Below are 2,618 nucleotides of genomic sequence, written 5' to 3' on the forward strand. Positions count from 1 at the left end.
AGATGGTGTCCTCCCTCTGCCACCCAGGCTGGAGTGTAGTGGCATGATCTCAGTTTAGTGCAACTTCTGCCTCCCAGGCTTAAATGATTCTCCCACCTCAGCCCCATAAGTAGGTGGGACCACAGGTGTGCACCACCAAACCCACCTAATTTTTTGTATTTTTGGTAGAGACAGGGTTTCAGCAGGTTGCCCAGGCTGGTCTCGAACTCCACAGCTCAAGTGATCCACCCACCTCGGACTTCCAAAGTGCTGGGTTTACAGGTGTGAGTCATTATGCCCAGCCTAGTAAATGAACTTTTAAAATATATAATAGCTAAATAAGAATTACAGCTTCTACACTTGCAGCTTGCTTTCAAAGGGCTTACCTCAAGATTGAGAGATGCAGGAGAAATTGTTGCAATTATAGATGTTCTTGTACGCCCTCCAAGAGAATCCTGGAGGATTCTAGTTAGTTTAGATTCTCGATAAGGAACATGAGGTGTTCTTTCTACAAGGGCAGTAATAACCCTTCCCAAAGTCAACAGGGATTGATTTATGTTTCCAGCTTCCCGAGCTCTCTTATCAACAGCTCCAGAACGGCCAATGTTTTCACTTCCTGCAAGATCAACCTTTAATTTCAAAAATAAAAATAAAAAGTGAGTCTATTGGATTTGGATTCAAAGACTTTCATTCTTATAGTATACATAATGTATTAAGTAGTCAGCAAAATAATTTTTCTGTAATTAACAAATTTGTTCTCCCACTACAAAGCTAATCACCCAGTGACCACAAAAACTTTGTCTCAAGGGCAAAATTTCAAGCTGCTCGATAAGGTGTTTAAGAGTGAAACAGTAGTATTAAGGTGGATGCTTACCAAGTTCAACTTTCCAATTTTAACAAGCTCTTCTCCATCAATCGTAGTTTCTTTCATATGTATTGTAACAGAGAAAACTGAGTGGGAACGACTAGAAAACAATATCAAGTTGCCCAGTCATTATAATGTAAAACAGCATTTCCTGCTTCTGAAATACTGAAAATAGGAAAGGAAGATCTAAATCCACATGGGTAGAGAAAGATAACATCAGACAGGAGGTATCAAGAATATTCTGGAAGATAGGAGATGGATAGAACAGTGATTAGGATTTTGTTTTCTCCTATCTATTGCCTGCAAATGCGGCATCAATAAGAAGCTATCTGAAAAAAAACTCTAAAAGACTTAGAATCCTGAGGCACCTCTGAAAGCTGGATGTGGGTGGAGTGGAAACATTTGCCTAGTATGTCAAGAAGAGATGGCTTGCAATCAATCTGCTATTCATAAGAACCATTTGAAGTATGTCATTACCATAAATTCAAATGGTACCAAGCAAGGCATTAGTTTACTCTTCCACCTCCCCATCCATGTCAGCTGTTGTGTACATGCACAAGTACACTTCTCTGCTTTGAGACTGTCATCAGAAATAGGTGACTCCTATCCCCTAACAGCAGAAATAGTAAACAGCCTGATTACTAAAACACTACAAGATAATCACTGCTAGATTATAAAATGTTCAAAAGTCTACCTTATGCTAAATACTGATATTCAGGCCAGGGGTGGTAGCTCATGCCTGTAATCCCAACACTTCGGGAGGCCAAGGTAGGAGGGTCACTTCAACCCAGGAGTTCGAAACCAGCCTGGGCAACATAGTGGGACTGTCATCTCTACAAAAAAATTTCAAAATTAGCTGGGCGTGGTGGTATGCTCCTACAGTTACAGCTACCCTAGAGGCTCAGGTGGGAGGATCACTTTAGCCCAGGAGGTCAAGGCTGTAGTAAGCCATGACTGAGTCACTGCACTCTAGCCTGGGTGACAAAGTGAGACGTTGTCTTGGAAAAAAAAACAAACAAGCAAAAAAACAAACAAAAAAACCCAAATACTCTGCTTTTATCTTAGGGGAAAAAAAATTATACAGATGACCAAAGACATTCTATCTGTATCCAATGGCATTTAGTGAACATTATTATGTTTGTTAATATCATTGACAGTTGACAGAGAATCTGGTAAGTTTCAATTTTCTTCTTTGTACTTTCATGTTACTTAAACAAAAAATTAAGTATCTTTTCTTTTTTTTGAGACTTATTGCCCAGGCTAGAGTGCAATGGCTCGATCTCAGCTCACTGCAACTTCTGCCTCCTGGGTTCAAGCAGTTCTCCTGACTCAGCCTACCAAGTATCTGGGATTATAGGCACACGCCACCACGCCCAGCTAGTTTTTGTATTTTTAGTAGAGACGGGGTTTCACCACACTGGCCAGGCTGGTCTCGAACTCCGGACCTCAAGTGATCCGCCCACCTTGGCCTCCCAGAGTGCTGGCATTACAGGTGTGAGCCATCGTGCCCAGCCAAGTAGCATTTTTATAAAAATTATTTAAATTATTTAAAATTACAGGAAAGGAGGAAGATACAAGGAAAAACATAAATGCAAACTATAGATCTGAATTATAATATTCATCTCCACCGGGCGTGGTGCCTCACGCCTGTAATCATTTTGGGAGGCCAAGGTGGGCAGATCACGAGGTCAGGAGATCAAGACCATCCTGGCTAACACAGTGAAACCCCGTCTCTACTAAAAAATATAAAAAATTAGCTGGGCGTGGTGGTGGG

At 41.1% G+C, this 2,618-nt stretch overlaps 1 protein-coding gene across 1 annotated transcript in view; it reads right to left on the reverse strand.

Annotated features, from left to right (window-relative positions):
- KIF11 (kinesin family member 11) overlaps nt 1–2,618 on the reverse strand; it is a 64,483-nt gene that overhangs the window by 46,348 nt on the left and 15,517 nt on the right. The window contains exons 7-8 of the mRNA XM_011947900.1: nt 854–944; nt 366–608 (exon numbers count right to left, since the gene is read on the reverse strand). Of these exons, the coding sequence (XP_011803290.1) occupies nt 366–608; nt 854–944 (334 nt within the window). The remainder of the gene's footprint in view (nt 1–365; nt 609–853; nt 945–2,618) is intronic.

This window comes from Colobus angolensis, unplaced genomic scaffold, assembly GCF_000951035.1.
Source record: "Colobus angolensis palliatus isolate OR3802 unplaced genomic scaffold, Cang.pa_1.0 Scaffold270, whole genome shotgun sequence".
NCBI lineage: Eukaryota > Metazoa > Chordata > Mammalia > Primates > Cercopithecidae > Colobus > Colobus angolensis.